Below are 20810 nucleotides of genomic sequence, written 5' to 3' on the forward strand. Positions count from 1 at the left end.
AATATTTTGGTGTTAAGTTATGTTGTACAATGTTAAATTATTTTTAACCTTTACATTTTACCTCATATTCTGAAGAAACTATATATATCTAACTTTTTTGGAAACCGTGCAAACATATGATTTTAAGAAAAATGTCTCCATCATGTGGATACATTTTACTATTACACCACGAAGCATCGCTTCCCAAAAATGGAAACTTAAGGAGACCCTCTGTGTGTTGTAAACCAACCTCGCCTAAACAACGAGGCCGCCTATTGGTCAGTGGAACTCAGAACTAATTTCTGATTGGTTGATGTGAAGCCAGCACGTTTGAGCATACGCTTGTTAGGTTTAGCTTTGCTGTAGTCGCTCCGACAATCAACAGGTTAGCGTTTAGTTAACCTAGGTCAGTATACGGTCTGTAGTTAGTTTAATGCATGTATGAAATTTTGTTGCATACTTCTCTGTAATTGTTCTGTTAAAGTCACTGGCCACTTCTTACTTTGACTTACATGTTTGTGCTAACCTAGCACAGACGGGGTAGGATTAGGACCTACGCTCGTTTCGCCAAGGGGCTGTATCACTCTGGAACTGCAACGAAGCAACTATCTTTAACGGGGAAGACTTTGGCTAATTAGCTAAACACAGGCCGTTGACCGTGCAGCAACGGTCCCCGCTGCGCTCGCTCGGCTGCAAATCCTGTTTAAATGTGGCGGTTTGCATCGTTGCCGAAGTGACGACGTGGGAGGCGCAGTACGGAGCCAACTGAAGCTAGATAATGTTGCTAGGTAACAAGTAATCCTGAATATAAGCTTTTTATTTAGCAAAACCATTTTAATAATTCTAACACTAACGCCAGGTATAATGTATGCTGCATAACATCACAGACTGCACTAGCGATTCTGTACGTTACTAACTGCCTCAGGTGCTTTCGTTAGCGTACAATTTGTAACGTATGTTACCATGGTAACAAACCACACGATATGACACCAAGAGGACTGTATCTACATAAACAACGCGGACTAACGGTAGCACATCTGGACATGATGGTCATTGCGCAATAACTGAACCAAATTTGTCGTAATAATGAGAAGGTCTGACTTTGGTATTAATTAACGCCGTGGAAGACGTCTTAATGTAAGGTATGGATAATTAAATGAGAGTAATGTTACACCTAGCTTAGCATGACCAGTGACAGCTGTGTATTTACTGTCATTTAATGCTAGGTTGAAACGATGAGCTTAATTTAGCTGGTTAAGTAGCAATGCCAGTTACATTAATGTAAGTGTGCTACAATGTGTACTACAATAGTCCTCTCTTACAGCTATGTGAGCAACCTTGTTTGTAGCCGTTAGCTAGATATTTATTTAGCTAGATATTTATTTAGCTAACCCTAACGCCAGGTCTCACACTGAACACTGCACTGCTTTTAGTTTGGTTCTAATCCTCTTTGCACGCTTTATCTTTAGGAATGGGAGAGCACCCTGTTGTGATCCGCCAGTACCGATTGAGCTGCAGGCAGTGACAGCGCGAAATCAATGTTGTACTGTTGGGTACAATGAAGAAAATATTCAGCTTTGCTAAGAAGAAGAAACACCCGTCCAGTACTCCTGACAGTGGGAGCGTACTGTCTGTTGGCTATGAGTTGAAAGACAAGGATCTGGGGAAGGTTCACAAGGCTGCCTCAGGAGGGGATCTGTCAAAGCTGAAGCAGCTTGCTAAAAAAAATGACATCAATCAACTTGACAAGGAGAACAGGTAACGGCATTAAAACACTTGTTGCTGCTTTTACAGTAAAATGTATTATAGTCTGTTGGATTAATTGCTATGCAATATACCTTATGGAATAGTCATGCAGTCTGAGAGTAGTTAAATGGCTTTTTCTGATATCAGTCTTTCACTATTGTATCCATGTGTGTATGGGTTAGTGTTAGTTATATGTAAAAGAGTGTCTAGCCCAGTTAGTTTATACAGGCAGATGCAGCTGTGCAAATGAATTAGTCTTGAAAAAATTTCCAGGGACCTAATGAAAATGACACCGTTATTGCTGCTTCTGTTACACCACAGACTTTAGTTACCATTTTCAATGAATATATGTAGGAACCTGCACAAGACAGCTGTGTAAGTGGAGAAGCTAAATTTGCAGACTGCAGATAATAGAAAAGTAATGCTTAGAAAAGTAATGCAGTTTGAATTAGTTAGATGTTGATTATTAATTAAACACTTTAATAAGATAATTTCGCATTCTGAACACATTTTTGTAATAACACATTAGTTGGATCTTATATTACATATTACTATCACATCTATAATTAGAAAACACAAGGTCTGAGTAAGATATAGGTACAAACAGACTTGTCTTGGTCAGTAGAAATCTTTTGCAATTAAGGATCCTTCTTTGTACTTTTACAGAACTGCTCTTCACATTGCCTGTGCTAGTGGACATGTTGAGGTGGTCCAATTCCTGGTTGAGAGCAAAGCCAAGCTTAACCTATGTGACAATCAAAATAGATCTGCCTTAATGAAGGTAATCCCAGGCGATAAAACATTTTTGTCTCCTATTTTTCCATATATTTTTTCAAGTCTTGTTAAAGTCCTTGTTTTTGCATTAATGTAAATTTCCCATTATACCAGGCAGTGCAGGGCCAACATGAGCGCTGTGTGAGTATACTGCTGGAGAATCATGCTGATCCTAATCTTGTGGACATCAATGGCAATACAGCACTGCATTTAACAGCAAACATCCCATCCATCTCCACTGCTGTCCTTCTGTTGGAGCATGAGGCTGACATCAATGCACAAAATAAGGTGTTGTTCCTATTCAGAACTGAGTTCTCATTAATATATTGATCTACGCAATTTTATTTTCATTAAAGTCAAAATATTTTGACTTGAATATATTTGCCTTTTAAGGTTCTCAAGGTCACAAATGATGACCTTCCATGCAGGATAAGTGACCTGTCCATTCAGTGCAGTTGACTGTGATCTCATTATTAGGAGGGATTCACACCATTGACTGTGTCAGTCCGTGAGGATCATATTGAGATGGCTGAGTTTCTCCTCAAAGAGGGTGCTGATGTTAATGTATTGGACCAAGATCAGAGGTAAGTGCTAAGTATTGATGTTTGTGTTACATATTTACTAATCATAATGTTGGTGAATTTATTATGGATCATACTATTACTGATTTTACTTTTAGGTCCCCATTAATGATAGCTGCTGGCAATGGACAAATTGGTATGCTACGGTTGCTCCTGCAGTTCAATGCAGATATTACACTTAAAGATACCAAAGGATGGTCAGCTGATGACTATGCAGTAATGAATGGACATCATCCGTAAGCTAGACTTCTTTCTGTACTTATCTGCAACATATGTGTTTATGTAACAAAAACACACTTAGCCATTTACATTAAAAGTCAATTAATTTTACAGTTCTTTTTACTCCAGAAAGTGGAAGCACATTATGATTTCCCATGTTTTGAAATTTTAAGTTTCTTTTGCTCTTTTGTAGTTGCTCCCTCCTGATCATTGAACACGGTACCCAGAGAAACAATGGATCGTCACTCTCACATCAAGGCCTGAGCAAAACAATGAAATCATCATTGTTGGGCAGCCCTTCCAGAGATGTTGAAGGAGGTTTCTCTGTTGGGGGCCCAGCCATTGACAAAGACGGTTAGAGAAAAAAGATTTTATCACCTATTAGTGAATGAATGTAGTGCGAGAACATAATTATTCTTGCCTTATTTATATATTTTTTGACTTATATATTGATTATTTCATTTATTCCTCATGCAATACCTCCTGACTGGATCTAGAGCATGGAGCAAATGAAGCAGGGCGAGGTATTACCTTGCTGTTGGCAATATTTGTCAAAGGGTGGCCTGTTTTTGTTAGTAGATAACATGAATAGTTACTTATGTGGGCTTGCCACGTACACTTGTTTACTGTAAGAGTAAATTCTCATCCTACTTAAATTCTTTTTTGTTTTTCAAAAATTTGATGTCATCAGGGTCTTTTATTGGATAGATTTAATATTAAAATGTGAAATGTACATCAAAATAACTAATAAGGTTATTAGTCATGGTTTCACTTCTTTTCTTGCAGATTATAAAGACACTTCTCAGTCAGAGTCACTTAGTCGGTGAGCATGGTTTTCGTGTTATCTTTGCAGGTTACAATGTGAGTTGACTTCTGAGCTCAAACCATTTTCCTACTTCCCCAGAGTTTCAAAAAGTGGTGCAGATGAATGGCCTTCAACAGACGACGATGATGATGAATCTGGTTTAATAGAAAAGGTTTGTTCTACTTTTTCTTTTTCTCAAATGTATTTTCAAATGTATCTTTACATTTTTTTATCTGAGCTAAATTTTATTTTGCTGTTTTTTTAGACGGTACATAAGGTAAACCTCAGAAAAATGATTGCTTCAAAAAAGGGAGAAGGTAATGGGAATATTTTGGTCTTCTTCACATGTTCCTGTTCTGAGTGTGTAATTTCTCAATCCTGCCTGCCCTGTAGCTTCTCTGCAGCCTGACAGATCTTTGAGCAGTACAGAGTCTTTGCCAGAGACTGAGAATAGAGCCCAGAGAACCCCATCCCTCCCCAAGGTGTTACCATCCAACAGAGGTCTGCAGCAACCCGTAGATCCTTCTCCTCTTTCCTTAATTTCCAATGTACCCCAGATGATTTCCACACCTCTCCCAACCCATAGAAAGGTAAAATATATGTATTTAATATTTTGTCGCATTTTGTAACTTATTTCTGTACTTCTGCTTTTATCACTAAACACAAACAGACAGCACAGCTAAAAAGGGGACTAGCGGAGATTTAGAGCAGCTTTTAAGTAGCAAAGGCTCCCACGAAGAGCATGCAAAGGAAGAGGATGAGGTTGGAGAAGACAATGAAGATGAAGAAGAGGAGGATGAGGAAGAGAATAATGATGATGAAGAAGATGAGGATGAAGATGAGGACAAAGAGACTAGTGATGATGATGATGAAGAGGAGGAGGAAGAAGAAGATGAGGAGGAGGAGGAGGAGGAGGAGGAAAGTGAAGAGAGTGTTGGTGAAGAGGATGAAGAAAATGAATGTGAGGACCAGAATGATAACTCTTTGGCCTCAGTCAATGGCAGCACCACTGATTTTGAATGTATACAAAAACCTTCTGTTTCTGGTGACCCTAAGATGACCCATAATGCAGATAGTGAACATGTACCTGGTACTAACATCCCTTTCAACTTCAACTCTATTGCTAGTAATGTAGATGCCTCAGAAAACAATATTAAAGCACAGACTGAAACAGCTGATCTTGTTTGCACAGCTAGAACAGCCGGTTACTCCATTCCAGCATCATTAAATTTAGAGCAGGACTGTGTTGTATCTGCTATTAGGGTAGAGTCTAAATTTTCTGATGAAGACGACAGCCTTGGGAAGGATTACATACGGTCATCAGACCAAAACACTTCCAGTCGAGTTTCCACAGTAGCGGCATTAAACATTTGCACAGATATTCTTTCACCTAACATGCTTCAGGAGAAGGAGATTGGTGATGATGATGGCGATGACTCCTGGAGCATCAAACAGAACAGTGGTGAGACGGTGTGGAACGACAGTGATGATGAAGAGGATAATCAAATAGGGAAGTTTGGTCGCAACACAGTACTCGCTAAACGAAGTGTGCTACCTGAGGTTGATGCAGAAAAAACGGATTCCGAATCACAAAAAGCTTTTAAAGATGATAAGCACAGGTCTTCATGGGGTTCATCAGTAGAGGACAGTGACACTGACCTCCCTAAAGAGGAAGGCACATTACACCAACCAAATGAAACCCCTCCAGACCCTTCCTCTGATTCACCACTAGTGACAGCTCTAACAAAATGTGTGTCATCTGAGCAAATGGTAGATGAACCTAAACCATCTTCACCACAATGTTTACGAAGCATCAGTCCCTCCAGAAACCGAACAGATGAATCGGCATCAGATAATTCACAGTGGGATTCTTCTTCTGAAAATATTGCCAATATTTCCAAAAATGATAACAAGAATGTGGGGTCATCAGTTTCTATAGCAAATGTTGTAACAAGCCAGACCAGTGAGCACCAGTGCCCACATGGGTCCTGGGAAGAAGAAAATAATTACAGAGAGAGAGTGTCGAATGACCCCTCCCCTGCAGTGTCACCAATGCATGAAGATAGTATAAATTCAATTTTAGATAGAAATGATGTTAAATCAGTTATTCAGTCATCAGAAATAGAAGAAAATGTGGACTCAGAGCATATCAAAGGTGATGATAATAGTTGGGATGATGAAGGTGAAAATGACGATGTAGAACTGAAAACGATCGATGACAAAGTTGTAGATTGTGACGATGTCCTTGGGTCATGCCTTTCTCCTGCAAACCTGCAGTCACCAAACCTGAGGCCCAGAAGTGCATTAGACGAATCATTACAGGAAGAAATTGATGTAAATGATGAAGAGGATGCTCAACCTTGTATTGAAGGAAGTAATAATTCTCCAGGTGGCAACAAGCGAGACAAGCCCAAACTGGTCCTTGTTAAGAACGACAGTGACACCAAGGACTGTGAGACAAATGATGACTCTGACAGCAAGGACCAAACACTGCAGGATGGTTCTGTCATTGCCAAAGCACCCGATGTGGGAGATGATTCTGATAACACAGCTAAATCAACTGAATATATACCAGTAGAAAATCAAAGTACAATTGTACCTCCGGCAGGAATGTTGGATGACCTTGAGAAGGAATCACATCAAAACAAGATTTCTACAAGTACTCTCACCAAGGATAACCAAAATGCAGAGGAGACCATATTTTTGGAAGTGTTACCTAAGACTGATATTGACGATGTTGATTTAGACTCACCTGATGAGGCAGAAAGCATAGACATGACAAGTCAAGAGCAGAACAGAAACGTTGAAGGGCAACTTATTGAGGTAAAATAGTATGAGAACTAATTGTAGTGTTAGATAGTGTAGAGTCGTTTCTTTAACAGGCCTTTCTGTGCCATTTCTGTTTTTAAATGCTTCATGTTTTCCTGCTAATTTGAGATCCTTTTTGAATTATAATAATGGTCTTACACAGAAAGAAGATTCCACTGATAATGAGGACAATAACAATGATGAGGAGGGGGATGAAGAAAGAGACACCTCGAATGAAAATGATCTGCTTGAGGAGAGTGGCCACTCACTTGACACTGCTTCACCTGTTCATGAGACAGAAGACTCTAAAGACAAGAAAAGGGGTAATAAGCAGCTTATTAAAACGTTTAAAGCAACACCCAGTCACCTTTGTAATCATTTATATAATTTTAATTGTACATTTCGAAACCTAATTGCTAAGTGACGATCTAGGTGGTTCTAACATCAAACATCCAATTCATATGGATGTGTCAAGATATCATGAGGCCATCATTACTTGTTCAGCACTTTATTGTATTTAATCTACATCTCTTAAATAGATTTCTTGTCAGAGCTTGGTCTGCAGAAGGAAGACGAAGAGCAGGATTCTTGGGACTCTGAGGTACGCTGAAGACACATTGTAGAATACCACGTATGAACTGAGTTTGCTGCACACTTTCTCAAAAATGTACTTCCTCCCACAAGTCCCACCTTGATGATCCCAGTGTGCCACATGAAGAGAAGGAAGGCATGCATCCCCAGACGGTCGATGAGATTGCCACTACTGAAGACAAGATGGAAGAAAGTAGGTGTATTTAGTTTAATTTTCTGTTTTAGCAATATTCAGCAGCGGTCATTCCAGGCACCATTTCATGCTGCAGAGGCAATGCAACCTGAGGTAATCATACCAGAAAATGTGCTTTGAAGTATAATTGCAAGTATCTGAATGGTTTCAGCTTTTTTACAATTCAATAATAATTTAATTGATCAAAACAGCCTTTTCAATGATATGTTACATTTCTTTTGTAGACTTGTTTTATATTCCCTCTTTTTTAAGAGGGGAGACAGGCAGTAGGATGGCAGTTCTAGAGCCTTGGAGGAATGTAGGCAGGCCGAGAGGCAGCCAGGGAGAGGGTATGAATGTCTTGACTCATAGGCTTGAGGAACAGCATGTTAACCATATGAAAGTTCCCACTATCACCTCATGATCGCTAAGAGATGCATGCAGCGTGCACTCTCATCCATCGCCTATTTTTCAACCCTGCTTTGCAAATTGTTACTCCGTGCCACAGGTTTTACTATCTTAACTTTTTATTTGTTGTATTTTTTTTGGCCATCACAGTTTAAGCCTAACCTAAGTTAACTCAGCTTTTCTCAACATTCTTGGCTGTGCTGAACTCCTGTCGCAGTATAACCAAAATGGGGAACGTACCACTGCCATGTCATGCCTAACCATGTATCGTTACGCTAATTAACATAAGCTCATTTGCATGGGAATGCCATTTACAGTGTTGCAAACTCCACAAACTTCATCAGACACTCCATCCAAATGAATTATGTTGTCCAAAATATAACCAACATGTTTTCTTCTTGTGCAGCTGGAAACAAGGATAAGGATGATACGGAAGAGCAACTTGTTGATGAATGTGGCACTTTACAGAAAGAGGTTGGTTCAGGTATCAAATGCATAAGAAGATAAAATATATTGGGATCTGTTCAATAAAGCATTGTTTTCTGTGTACTAGACTGAAAAAGCAAAGTGGGAACCACTTAATGTTTTAAGCAAACTTGAAGGGGAGCATGACCAAAAGACAGGTACTTTAATAATCTAACTGTTTGTTAGATACGTTGCATTATGTAATTCAGGACTATTTGCCTTTAACTGTTTTTTTGGTTGTTTGATTTAATAGACCTAATGGAAGAGCTGGGGCTGGGTGATGTTGATGATCTGGAAGGTAAGGTCACATTTCTTTTCAGTACTTAGTCTGTCTCAAGTCTGTGTCACACATTCACACAATACCAGTGATAGTTGATCTCTGGCTGGACACACAATGTGACATCAGTGATATTTACCATTGTTAAGTCACTGCTGTTTAATTCTTGATACACCATAGCACCCAGTATCCACTTTATTAAAAGCTACATAAAACACTGTTCAGCTTTTGAGAATATGATTCAAGTGACCTTTTTGCACTTCTAACTTACCTATGTTTTGGTATTTTATCTGTCACCCCCCATTTTTGAAGTCCGAAAAGCAGGTTGGTGAACAAAAATGAAATTGGGACAAGTTAAATTGTATACACTTGGGCTGTAGCCTCCTCCTCTCCATAATATGTACCTATGACAGTCTTGTAGTAAACCCAATGTGAACTAGTGACTAGCCCAGACTATGTACAACAACATCATGGTCAAATGCTTTTCATTGACTTGAAGCTTCTTCTGTTATAGATGCATCAGACTGGGACTCAGCCAGCACTGCTAGCAAGAGAACTCTCCCTGGAAGAAGACTGGCTGCCTCCCCTGAAGTTCAGACGTTCCCACAAAGTTCAGCTGTAAAGGCCCCAGAAGAAGACATTAACGTAGCAGCACCTCTGACACCTCAAGGGAGCATCAACCCTGGTGAGATACCACCCAGCACACCCTCTAAAGTCACGGTACAGCCCCAGCCTCGAGCAAGGATGACGATTCGTCAGGAACCAGAGAGTGAGGAAGGTATGTGAGAAGTTCATTTTACTATTCACTCAAAGAATATGTAAATGTATGTGTACATTTTTGACTTGCTCTCATTTGCGCTCAGACTGGGAGCCAGACGATATAACGTCTAGCAATACATCCAAACTAGAAGACAAAAGTAAGCTCAAAATGCAGCAAAGTCAGCGAATGCTCTCTAACATTTTTAAGTAGATATTTTTGTTTGAACATGCCCCATGTCTGTGTTCTCCTCAGGTTCCCCTAAGATGTCATCAATAGAAAGAGACGCAGAGATTGACACGCAGCAACAAAAGGTGAGAAGTATTCAAAGGTTGCATCACAACCTTAAAGTATGTTTATGTCACACTGATTTGAGTCAGAAAAGCTCCATCACATATGTTCCCAGACACCTGAATGTTTTGAATTTGTTATCAGGTTGTGCGTGGAGCTCGATATGTACGTTTAGTTTTATATATGTATTTTGTTTCTATTTAGCTTCATCAGCTGCAGTCAAATAAATGTAAACATGTCTATTGTTTATTTTATTTTAAATCAAAACATGGTTTTTGTGTTATTGTCTGTTTTGTGTTTTTCTTTGTCCATTCATGCCATCAATGAAAGGAGGAATATGATGCAGTAGGTACATGTGAGTTAGACTGCGTTAACTCATGCCCACCTGATGGTGGAGGGAAGGATATTGGCTTACAAGATCAGTGCAGTTCTGAAGATAAAGGTCACAGAGGTGATGATGCACCATGGGAGAAAAACTATGAGAAGCTCTGGGTAGAGGTGGAGAAAAGAGAGGTGAAATCCACTTTCAAGAATGTTGCTGGTGAATTAAAAGAGAAGTTTGGCGAACTGTTCACATCAAGACGTCCTGCAGAAGACGCCACAGAAGCGAAACAGGAGACAGCTGAAAGTCCTGCCGAAGAAGATTCAAGTGATGAAGAAGGAGAAGTGATTGAGCGCCCTTCAGCCAGAGCAAGAAGTACTGTCCTTCTCACTATACCTGAGCAGAGGGAATCTGGACTGGAAGATTCTGTGACAGAGTCAACTGACAATTCCTATTGTGAGGACCAGATAGAGGTTGGTGAGCCCTCAGTTAACAGGAGCAACATTCAGCATGAAGCAGTCCCACTCAGTGGTGATGCACAGGAAGACTGCAGTTTTCCTTCACCACAAGTCACCTCAGCAGAGATAGAGATCAACAAAGAAGGTGTCATAAGTCACACACTAACCTTCTCTGATATTCACTGTAACTCAGTCCCAAAACATGAGACCAAACCTGCGCCGCTTCACAAACAGCATGTGGACCTAGTCAGGAAGGACAAAATGACTGATGTGGAGCAAGCTCATTTGAACAGCGCATGTTTAGGAGAGGGTTCTGAGGAGTCGTCCAAGTATCATCCTCCCTCAGTAAGCAGACATTTAGCCTCTGTCCTGGGTGTCTCTGATGACGAGCTGGAAGAGGACATGAACACATTTAAATTAAAGGTAGGGATGCTGTAGGGTTGTCTTTCTGGGTTTGGAGAAAGACAAGCCCCATCTCCAGAAAGAGGTAGAGGATGTCCGGCTCTTCTGTAGTCCTTTATAAAATGCCTCACTTTCTTTTTTTATCCTTTCGCTTGTTTGAAGGAGGTACTTTTTCCTTTAAAAACATGAAGCATGAAAAGAAGTGTTTTCACTTCAGCAGTTCATGCTTCCCTCAGAAGCACGTCTTATTCTGCATGGATCTTGCATGTGTCTGTATGCTGACTAATTAAGCTTAAAATTATTTAAGCTTTTGTTTAAGGTGATTTGGTTAATGAACCCCATGTAGAGGTGCTGTTGACTTTGGTGAGTTTTTGCATGCTGTGTTTAGGATAGTCTTTGGATATGCTGGTATTTCTTCACTGAAATGGTGCTGTGCTGATGTAAATAATGTACAGTATGAAAACCTAGAGCTGAATTTAAGTGAATAATACAGCAGTGTAACTGCTTAATCCCACCCTTTAATAATAGTTTAGACATTTGCTGGAGCATTTTCTCATTGTCTCTGTTGACGTGCTGAAAATTCCACAGCATGAATAGCAGTGCATGGACTCATGTGTCCTTGTAATTATCTAAAAATACCATATACCAAATAGAGTAAGCACACTAAGGTGTTAGGTCTCTGAAGGGAGGGTTGACACTAAATTATGTATAACAAGCTGACTAAACATGCAACTTACAAGCCTGGTCGAAACAGCTAACATGAATCTCTCAAGTCTAATTATCCAATATTTACCCCATTTTTTTCAGGTTGAGGAGGAGACAACAAAGACTGCAATGGAGTTACCAAAATCCAGCACCTCCTTGATTATTGGTGGATCAGCATTTGAAGTAGACCTGGAGAAACCCGAGACCAATTTAAGATGCCTCCCAAGTCAAGTTGGTTTAATTCATCCGGAAAAACGACCTGCAGCCATCAAGCGGTACGGTATTGCTATTTGTTTCTTTTTCAAATTTAGATCCTGGTGTTTAAAATGTGCTTTAGAAACATCCATATTAATTGGCTAAATTTATAATGAGGTAAGTCTTTTTCATGGATGTTTCTCAGCTAAATGTGCATATTAGGGATAAATGCCTTTTCCATTTGTAGAACCTGTTCAGTAAGGACCCTAAAGTGTAGCTGGTGCACGTCATTGACTGTAAGGTTTATTGCTCTCTATAGCACCAGCGAAGCACCAGTGGCACTCCAGCAGACCAGTAGCAACAGACAGCAGGAAACAGCTGTAGAGAGGACGTTGCAGCTGGAGCTGGTCAGAGGGGCCCAGCATGGCAGAGCCCCTCAGACCAACACCCTTACTAATGGAGATCCTCTCTCTGTGTTTGACGATAGCACTTTAAGTGAATTGTCGGACGATGAAGGAAGGTATATGTGCAGTATGCCGCTATGCATCTCAGTTACACCTCTTTGTTACTAACACGTAAAGTGTGTTCAGACTGAATACAAAGAGAATTCTTCAGGAAGCATGGCTGCATATTAGGTTAATGGAAAGAAGCAACTGGACACGAGCCTTGAAAGCTTTGTTCAAGTCATAAATTAATCCAAAATTAAAGGAACGACAAAAGAGAAACTAAAGTTGTCAGTAGATTATGTCTTGGTCTTTGGGTTCTTGTTTTTGAAGGATAGAACTCTTCTAAAACACAACAGTGGTAAAATCTGCCTCTACAACTCAAATTGGAAAATTGCTTTGCATTCAGTGTAAACATAACTTATAACACAATACTGGTGGTGGTTGATGATTAGGATGGGATCTTCATTATCTCCACAAAGTTTCTGAGGTTGCATGACTAACAACTGCTTTTTCAAAAATAAAATAGTATGCTGCATCATACTGTACCATTATATATATTATTCAAAAAGCTCTAGGATGCAGCTTTCATTAGTTGGTTTAAACATTTTGTTTCTTCCCTGTATTGCAAAATCTCAGGCTGACAACCAGTGGACACCTGAAAAACGAGGTAATGCATGAACTCTCTCAGTGACTGTTTACTGTATTCTTTATCTTAAGTAAGAAATACAGAAATACCACATTTTGTTCTCTATTCAGAAGCATGACGAGGTGGAGATGGCAGAAGACTTTGATGAAGTTACTCAGTCATCAGACACAGCCACAGATGACATGGATTCCCCTACTTCAGGCTATCGTCATGCATCTCTGCTCATTCAGAAGCTAGACTCAGCCACATTAGGTATTTATTCAAAATCTGCTGAGTATTCTCTTCAACTGGTCAGAAGTGAAATTATAAGCACTAACTTTCATGTCTTACAGACTCGAGAAGCATGGTGAAGCTGCAGAACATTTTCCACGAATATGAGCGCTCCATTCAAAAGGCAAGAAGTCGTCATGGATACCTGTCCGACAAGGTGAACCAGCTGGAAATGGAGAGGGCAGACCTGAGGACCTCACTTGAGGAAGTTAAGGATCTTAAGTCTGACTTGGACCGACATAAGCTAGAATTGCAGACTGAAGTCACAAACCTCAAGTGAGAACAAGATTTGCAGATTTTGTAGATTTCTTTCACTTTTTAATTTTATTTATTGACATGGCAATTCTCTGCACTACTTTGTATAGATTTCAGCTGAAACAGGAGCAGGAAAATCGCAGAAATGCCACCATGATGTATAACACTACCAGAGACAAGCTGAGGAGGACGGAGGAGCAGCACCAGTTGGAGATTCAGGAGAGACAGAAGGTGGAGCTCACCCTCAGGAACCTAGAGCTGGAGATGAGGACGCTGGTCAACAACATCAAACGGGTTTGCTTCTTTGGACTATTTACTTTGTTTTTGTTCAGTGTGCAGTGTTTTTTTTAATGGAGGAGTTGAGAGTATGTCACAGTTTTAGTCAACTGCCCTCTTAGGATGATATGACTTAAATTTAAATCTCTCAATGTTACAGCTGCAAGAAGAATCCTTGATGTACTCGTACATTAGAAATTTAATTGATTATATTAGCTTAATTGTTTTGCCCAGTTTAGATTTGTTTTATATAGGTTATTACTCACTTGTTTTTGACCAGCATATAGTTACAAAGGTGTTTTATATTTTACCAATCTAGCTTGAAGAAGATCACAATGAGACCCAGAGACTGCTGGCTCAGGAGCGCAGTGCGCGTGCTCTTCAGGAGAACTTGCTCAACAGTCATCTTCGTAAACAACAGGAGATAGAGGAGGAGAACAAAAGAAATATAAGCAAAAGTAGTGAGGTAATCCTCAAAACATATAGTATTTGTTTTGGGTTATAGTTTGACGCACTTCAATTAACATTGTGTGATAAACAATTCATTAAATGTTGCAAATAGAATATCATTAGTTTTCTTATATTATATATTATTATTATACATCATGCATACGTTTTTTTATTTATTTTAACTGTAAAGAAACCCAATCAATCATGAATTAGTATGTTATTTCCTGTTCACAGGCCTTGTCTCAGCTCACTGAGGCCAGTGACAGGGAGAGAGAATTGGTCCAGCAAACTGTTACTTTACAGGAACAGCTACACATTCTAAGGACAGAGCTTGAGCATTCACAGGCCAACAGCAGTCTGAAGGAGGGTCACATCCTGGAGGAGAACGAGGCCCTCAAAGAACAGCTAGAAGATGCTCGGCGAGATCTCAAACTCAACGGTGAAGCCTTGGCACAAACCGTCTATAACTGCAATAACCAGATGTCCACCCTCAAGTCTGAGCTGGCTATAATAACTACCCGTCTGGAAAATGAACGGCAAACACGGGAATCACTGGAGTCAGAGCTCGAGTCCACTCGCGTTCGTCTGGCTGGGGCCATAAAGGAGGCTGAGCAATGCCTGGGAGCTCACTCAGACTCAGAGAAAGCGCTTCTCTGGGAGAAAGAGGAACACCAGCGCCTCAAAGACAGGCTCACAGGTTAGTAGTAGTGGCAATAGCCAGACTTAAACAATGCTCAACATTGTAGCATCTCAGCAACCACCAGTAGAAGCAGCTGTAATGCCTGGATGCATTTATTTCAGGTGAAGTAGCCAGTCAACGCGAGGCCGTCAGCAGCATGTCTCAGAAACTGACCAAGGAGGAGGCACGTGCAAACAGCCTGGAGAATGAGGTCCATCGGGCCACACTGCAGCTGACAGAGAAAGGCCTGCTGCTGGAAGTCCTGCAGCGGGAGAAGGACCAAGCAGCTGCACGTGTTAAGGAACTGGATTCAGCTCTGCAGGCAGAGCGGGAGAGCGCCAGCCATGCTCGAGCTCGCCAAGACGTCACACAGGAGCGGTTAGCCCAAGCGCAGAGCGAGAGTATGCTATTACGGCAACAGCTAGAGGAGTCCCAAAACAAAGGCGCTGTGAAAGAACGCGCTGTAACAGATGCCCAAGAGCGCTTCAGTGACCAACTCTCCAAGCTGCGCTCCGACTGTGAAGACAGGGTGCAGCTAATAGAGGAGAGAAACAAGGAGCTCGCCAGTAAAGCCGCAGATTTCAGAGGTCAAATCTTAAAGTTGGAGGAAGAGAAGGGTGAAAGAGAGGTAAGATCATGTCTCTGCAGGATCAGAGGATTAACAATCCTACTCTAGACCCTTGTTTAGCCTTTCTTCTACATGCTCTCACTTTGCATCCAACCAACTGGTGGTTTCTCTGGGTTCTGAGCACAGACTAATCTGAGGCAGCTGCAGCAGGAGCTTGCTGACTCCCTCAAGAAGTTGTCTATGAGTGAAGCGTCTTTAGAGGTCAACACACGATACCGCAATGACCTGGAGGAGGAGAAGGCTCGGCTGCTCAAAGACATGGACAGGCTCAAAGGAAAGGTAACAGAATGGAGCAGCACCCTCTTGTGATGGGATACTCTCACTACGTTTTAATTACAGCTACAAGTACAATTATAGTTGTGTTGATGCTAATCAAGTAAACACCTTATACTGACTATATTAAGGTATACTGAATTTACATGTTTAAGGTAATAAAACAGTTAAGCTGCAACAAATTTCTCCCAACTTTTCATTCATTTTTATTGTTGTTATTGAGGTATATTTTTCTTCCTTTATCTTAGCTGGAAGAAAGTGAAGATCAGTATGTGCAGGCTGAGAGACGCATTAATAGTCTTAAGAACAGTCTTGATGAAAAGGAAAAGGAGCATGCCATGACTGTCCAGAAACTTCAGGAGGCACTGTCTGCTTCAGCACTCACTGAGACCGTCGTCAAACAGCTTGAGGAAGCTGTGCAAAGGTACAGTATGAACAAACAAGCAGTTCCCAACTCAGTTCTATGTAATAAAAGAAGCTTTGTGCAAAGCTTAATACTGATAATACAAAGTGTATGAATGTATGATACAACACACTTGTCACATCAGGCTGGAAATTGAAAACGCCAGGCTGGAAGCTGCAGCGAAGCAACAGTCCAACAAAATTGAAGCGCTTCAAAAAGGGGCTCAGGAAGCTGCAATGGTAGGTCCTTAACATGGAAAAATAGGAAGACTTTGTTGTATCATGTCATGAATTCTTTTGACTGAGAAAAGGTGTATATATTATGTCCATACTGAGTGAGAGACATCTCAAATGACATAAAGTGATGCTTTGACGTTGCAAAGTCCTATTATATTTTAAGGTATCTAATCTTTTTCCAGCTAACTGAAGGCTCATCTGGAGAAGGGGCTGGTATTGTACATGTAGGCTTAGTTTGTCTGTGTGGGTTAATCTGTTTTAACACACTCATTCAAGTCCTAAAATCACACTGTGCGAATTTACAAATTTTAATACACTTGGGCTTTGTGGGCTTTTTTGCATTAGCAGCTAGATCCGGTTTTTGGTAAAAAGCTTTGATTTTTAGCTAAATAATGTCAAAATGAGTTTTCTCCTTCAGGCTGAATATTGGTATATGGGCTCTTCTCCTTCTTTTCTGTGTCAAGCTGCATGATGCATGTTGTTTCTTTTAGTGTTCTACAGTTTAAATGAAAAAAAAAACATAAAACAATTGCACGCAAATCAAAATACCTTCAAACAGCTGTGCAATGTTTATTTCCTATTTCTGTAGGTCAGAAGTCATTTGGAGGACTTGGTTTCAAATCTCCAAAGCAGTAAGATGACTTTGGAAGACCAACTCAGTAGAGAGGTTGGTGGCATAATATCTTTTCCTATTATACATTATCTTAACTTCCTTGTCTGTCTCATTTACCCAAAACCAATCACAGCTGGTGTGTACTAAATCTGGGTAACACATTAAATTATTAAAGACGCCAGTTGAGGACTGTTTGGGTAAATAACACAGTATATTTCATTCATATATAAATTATAGGGTAACATAAAAATCACACTCATTTGAATTCTTAGAAATTAGGCTGTTGTCCTACTAACACAGAAAGAAAGAGACAGAGCTCACAGGTAAGAAGAACAGCAGGTGAATGTTGATTGCTGTAACAAAAACTGCAATGTCATTTTAATAATGTATTTAGTTAATAATTAGCAGTCTACAGTATGAATAACTGAGTTCTCTTTTTGTCATTTTAGGTTCAGAAACAAAGCATGCTGTCCCACACAGCCCAGGACTCTCAGGCCTTGTGGGAGGAGGAGCTGAAGAGCCGCTCTAAGTTAGGGCTGCGTTTGGCAGAGCTAGAAAAGGAGAAAGGAGAACTGAGCACTCAGGTGATCAAACTCATGCATGATCTGATGAGTTAAGCCTTCCTGTCTGATAATATATTCTGTTATAAGTCTCAAGAGTTATCAGTTTCCTGTTTGTGTTTCAGATGGAAATAGAAAAGAAAAAAGCCAAAAAAATCACGGAGCAGAAGAAGGCGGTTGACACTCGGCTGGATCAGGAAATGAAGAGAAACACTGAGCTGCAAAAAGAAATGTACAGGTGACTCTTAAACTCGTCCTTGCCCTCCTTACCCGTGGCAGTACCTTCTACCTTTAGAGACTGCTAGGATCCATTAGGCTGCAATCTTTCCTGGCTTGTGTGACTGTGGTGAACCAACGTGCGTATTTGATTTTAAAATCATTAAATTTACTGCAGTTATTTTTTAATTTTTGTTTATGTTTTCTTAATCAGTTTACCTGATTTAATGAATTCATATTCATACATTTGTGTAAAGGCTACGGACTTTATTGAAGACTGCAAAGAAGAAGCTGCGGGATCAGGACACTGGTGGAGCTGAGTTTGGCTCTCCAATGAGCAGTCTGCGGATGGATATGGGCAGGCACGGCCAGCCAGAGGTGGCCATTGGACGAATGAAAGACAAGGTTTGATTCATTATAATTATGATGATAATATTTCAGATAATATTTCAGTAAAACCTAAATAGAAACGTCTTTCGTAAGTCACTTATCATCTAATGTGGCTTTGGTCTCAGTACCTTTTCTATATATATTTTTTTTTTGGTGTGTGTAACCAGGTAGAGGATTTGCAGGTAGAGCTGGAGAAAGAAGCATCTCGTCGCAGCCAGTTAGAGAAAGTGAACGGGGAGCTAAAGGATCAACTAACTTCACTCAGGAGCTTGGGTCGCAGTAATGACCTGTTGGAGAGAAGTAAGAGACAGTTGGAAGAGGAGGTACTGGACTTAAGACGTAAGATGGAGACTGCTCAGATGGAGCAGAGCCACGTGGAGCAGTACCGGCGTGATGCAGAGGAGAGGGCACGTCAGGAGTTACAGCAGAAACTGGAGCAGGTCAACCTTTTCCTGCAGGTAAAAACCCTAAAAGGCAGTTTATTTGAGTGTGTAATATAAAAGTTTGTTGATTCAATTCCCTGTGTCTGTCTACAGTCCCAGGCAGCATCTCAAGAGGCACTGGATCAGATCAAGGCAACCAATGAGGCCAGCCTGCGCTCTCAGATGGAGCAGAAGATCCGTGAGTTGGAGAGTCAACTGGGCCGGGCCCGCACCACCCAGCAGGACAGCTTCAACCAAAGAGACTCCACCCGCACAGAGCTGGACAGATATCGGCAACTTTATACCGATGAGCTGCGTCTGCGCAAGTCCTTGGCTGCCAAACTGGACAGGTCAGATTCGTATTAGAATCAGCAAGTATTAATTACATGCCAGTTGATTTATGTGACTAGTCAGGTCGTGGTTATTCATCTCTTTTAATCCACAGGGCAAACAACCGACTGGCAGAAGCCAACTCTAAGCTTCTCAGTGAGCGTAGTAAGCCTCTTATGACCAGCAGCATCACAAACGGCGGCCTCGGGGGGCCCTCACTTGAACTGGGCGCTTTGGGCTCACCTGCTAACTATGTGTCCACACTGGGGCCCCTGAGCAGAAGTCTTGGCCTGGGACTTTCCTTCCTCAGCCCTGTCACTGATGCACAGAACAGCAGAGTGGAGGACTATCTGGCCAAGGTCTGTAGATCATTACATTACTCATTATGTTCCCTGTAGCAAAGGCCATTTATTTTGAGTCATGCTCATTTCCATAGCATCATGGTTGTCAGAATTTGTTATTGTGTAACTGGTGGTAATCTGTTCAGTGATGTTGCTTTTTATACATAGGTTGGTGTTTGTTACATTCTTGTAAATGCAGAGCTGTATTATTATATTATCCTATTAAATCTCAGAAAACCTACTTAAAAGATAATTGATGAGCTTAATGTGAAGTCTCAAAAGTCTAACTCCTACGTTCTCTTCAGAACTCTTTCCTTTTCCTCCTACTCTTTGTTTCTTTTTCACTTTGCCTCTAGTCTTATTGTAGTGAGGCTTCTAACCTGTCTTCTTTCTTGCTCTTTTAGCTTCTAGCTCAAAAGTCTGTTTCTCATCTCTCTTCTCTTCAGCCAGACTCATAACCAGGTGTGTAGACGTGTTTAGCGAAGTGTCTGGCTGCTATTCTCTCACACGTGCAAACAAGAATGATAAATTTCTTTATAAAGAAGTTCCTGACGTCCCAACTCCTGTAAAACAAAGAACTAAAAAAAGTACAGCGTTTACAGCTAATGACAGAGACGCTGTCAGAGCAGTGGAAAAAAACAGAAACAAGCTATCAACTCCACATAGAACTGACTATTTGTATCAGTCATTGAACAGTTGACCTTAGTCACATGAAGATCAACATCCAAAAGCCATCAGAAGCTCAACACTAAAGCAGAGCCTGCAATGCTTTTCCATTGTTGAAGTATTGCCATTATATGTCACCATTTACTGTAGTAATCTGTTTGGTGTCAAAATGTCACCCCTTCATTTTCATAAACTATGTTTTTTTTTCTAAAGCATCAGTGCTCTGATCTCACCACAGTCTCTTTGTTTTTCAGATGCAGAGTGAGTTGGATAGAAACATTTCCAAGGAACTGAACAACGGTCAGTTGACCTGCTTGAAATGTGGCACGTATCGAACCCGCTGGCATCCGTTTGTGACCAGTGTTTCATGCTGTCGTCCCTCTTCTGTCCTCAGCCACAGCTGAGCTGAATGTCGCTGCAGACCGTTTGTCCCCGGTGGGCTCTGCCTCGAGGGTGGAGCTGGACCCCGTGAGCAGGGCCACGCAGCAGTACCTGGAAGTACTGAAGAGGAACAACATGATCTGACGTCACCTCACCTCACGACGGCTCCACGTAAAGTTTCGTTTAATAAAAAGAATCGTAAATGAAGATACTGCCTCCAATAACTCTAAGGCCAAAGCATCACATAACCGCAGAAATCCACTGCGATAGATAATTACTGCTATTTTTTTTTTAAGAAAAAAGCACATTGCACTTAACCACTCAGGACATAAATACATGTATATGTACATGATGGGTACAATAGGAGACAAGTA

At 40.8% G+C, this 20810-nt stretch overlaps 1 protein-coding gene across 3 annotated transcripts; it reads left to right on the forward strand.

Moving 5' to 3' along the window:
• Positions 1-410: 410 nt before the first annotated feature.
• si:ch211-272n13.3 (ankyrin repeat domain-containing protein 26) lies at positions 411-20727 on the forward strand. Of its 3 annotated transcripts, none has more exons than XM_029153397.3 (45): positions 411-767; positions 1449-1737; positions 2392-2506; positions 2614-2787; positions 2977-3083; positions 3179-3316; positions 3493-3653; positions 3797-3823; positions 4086-4122; positions 4204-4276; positions 4370-4421; positions 4498-4694; positions 7076-7235; positions 7452-7513; positions 7597-7696; positions 7921-8025; positions 8490-8557; positions 8637-8706; positions 8802-8846; positions 9340-9603; positions 9689-9742; positions 9838-9896; positions 10204-11076; positions 11863-12035; positions 12275-12475; positions 13038-13068; positions 13158-13299; positions 13380-13593; positions 13683-13866; positions 14168-14314; positions 14533-14995; positions 15100-15605; positions 15732-15884; positions 16127-16302; positions 16427-16520; positions 16700-16741; positions 17107-17184; positions 17580-17714; positions 17816-17928; positions 18164-18311; positions 18464-18754; positions 18833-19068; positions 19164-19407; positions 20310-20355; positions 20450-20727. In XM_029153397.3, the coding sequence occupies exons 2-45, from the start codon at positions 1538-1540 to the stop codon at positions 20578-20580; spliced, it is 7089 nt and encodes a 2362-aa protein (XP_029009230.1). In that variant the 5' UTR covers positions 411-767; positions 1449-1537; the 3' UTR covers positions 20581-20727. The 3 variants fall into 3 exon arrangements, with proteins under 3 accessions (XP_029009230.1, XP_029009233.1, XP_029009231.1); XM_029153398.3 differs by lacking the exon at positions 411-767 and adding an exon at positions 932-1121; XM_029153400.2 differs by lacking the exon at positions 3797-3823.
• The last annotated feature ends 83 nt before the right edge of the window (positions 20728-20810 follow it).

This window comes from Betta splendens, chromosome 6 (assembly GCF_900634795.4).
Source record: "Betta splendens chromosome 6, fBetSpl5.4, whole genome shotgun sequence".
Lineage (NCBI taxonomy): Eukaryota > Metazoa > Chordata > Actinopteri > Anabantiformes > Osphronemidae > Betta > Betta splendens.